The 1,168-nt window shown below is 44.2% G+C and overlaps 1 protein-coding gene across 1 annotated transcript; it reads right to left on the reverse strand.

The window, feature by feature from the left end:
* Positions 1-329: 329 nt before the first annotated feature.
* Positions 330-1,036, reverse strand: LOC111648715 (integrator complex subunit 3-like; the record flags this gene model as incomplete). The annotated part of the gene is made up of 3 exons (XM_023398465.2): positions 753-1,036; positions 530-584; positions 330-433 (listed from the first exon to the last, which is right to left on the reverse strand). Coding segments are annotated over exons 1-3 (245 nt in total), but the record flags the coding sequence as incomplete, so codon positions are not given.
* Positions 1,037-1,168: the final 132 nt, after the last annotated feature.

The following is a 1,168-nucleotide window of genomic DNA, read 5'->3' on the forward strand; positions in this document are numbered from 1 at the left end:
AGAGAGACAGGTGATCATAGACAGAGAGAGACAGGTGATCAGAGAGAGAGAAGGGTAGGTGATCAGAGACAGAAAGAGACAGGTGATCAGAGACAGAGAGAGAGACAGGTGATCAGAGACAGCGAGAGACAGGTGATCAGAGACAGAGAGAGAGACAGGTGATCAGGGACAGAGAAGGGTAGGTGATCAGAGACAGAAAGAGACAGGTGATCAGAGACAGAGAGAGAGACAGGTGATCATAGACAGAGAGAGACAGGTGATCATAGACAGAGAGAGACAGGTGATCAGAGACATTAGAGAAACATACAGACAGGTACAATCAGTCTTACTCTTCAGTGATCTCCTCTGGCAGAACGTCTCCTCTAAAATGATCTTTAAACAGTTCAGACAGACAGGAAGCCATAGCCGACATCTGCTCTGTGTCAAAGTCCTCCTGCAACACAAGACAGCATCAGAGAACCCAGTGGAACCCAGGAGAACCCAGGGGAATACAGGATACAGTAGAGTTTGAGTACATGTTGATCTTTACCTCCAGGATCAGATCCACGATCTCCTGCATCACCTCACACTGAGTCTCTGTGTCACTGAGGAAAGACAATGTTATTATTAGTATTATCGTTGTTGTTATTATTATTAAAACAAGGTGACAAAAACATCAGATATTAACTGATTAATGATCAATAAACTCAGAGTGAGCTCAGCTGTGACCCTAGGCTGATCTGAGGACCTGAAGGAGGACTGCAGGGTCTCACCTGGTTTTCTGCAGCTGCAACACTTTCTCCTTCATGGTGTCGTCTAATTGGTCCAGCCAGGGTGTGATGTCAGCAGGCTCCTCCATCACAGCCTCTTTGATTGGGTGGAACCTGAACTCCCGTTTCTTTCCTGCACAGTGATTGGTCGATAGGCAGTGGGACGTAAAAGATTGAGTTTCTATGAATTGCCATGTAAACCCAAGGTGTTTACCTGCAGCAGGTAGACTCACTGACACCTGGCTTAACCTGATTCTCACTGGCTCCAACCTGGTTAAACTGGTCTCATTAAGTTTATCCCAGTTTAAAGTAATTTCATCTAAACAATTTAATCCAGTTTTAAATGATCCACAATAAACTGGATTAATGTGGTCTAAAACGATCAACAATAAACTGGATTAATCTGGTTTAAAATGATC

The sequence above is a fragment of the Seriola lalandi genome, unplaced genomic scaffold, assembly GCF_002814215.2.
Source record: "Seriola lalandi dorsalis isolate HSWRI2012SDOR001 ecotype SW California unplaced genomic scaffold, Sedor1 jcf7180001963779, whole genome shotgun sequence".
In the NCBI taxonomy this organism is placed as follows: Eukaryota; Metazoa; Chordata; class Actinopteri; order Carangiformes; family Carangidae; genus Seriola; species Seriola lalandi.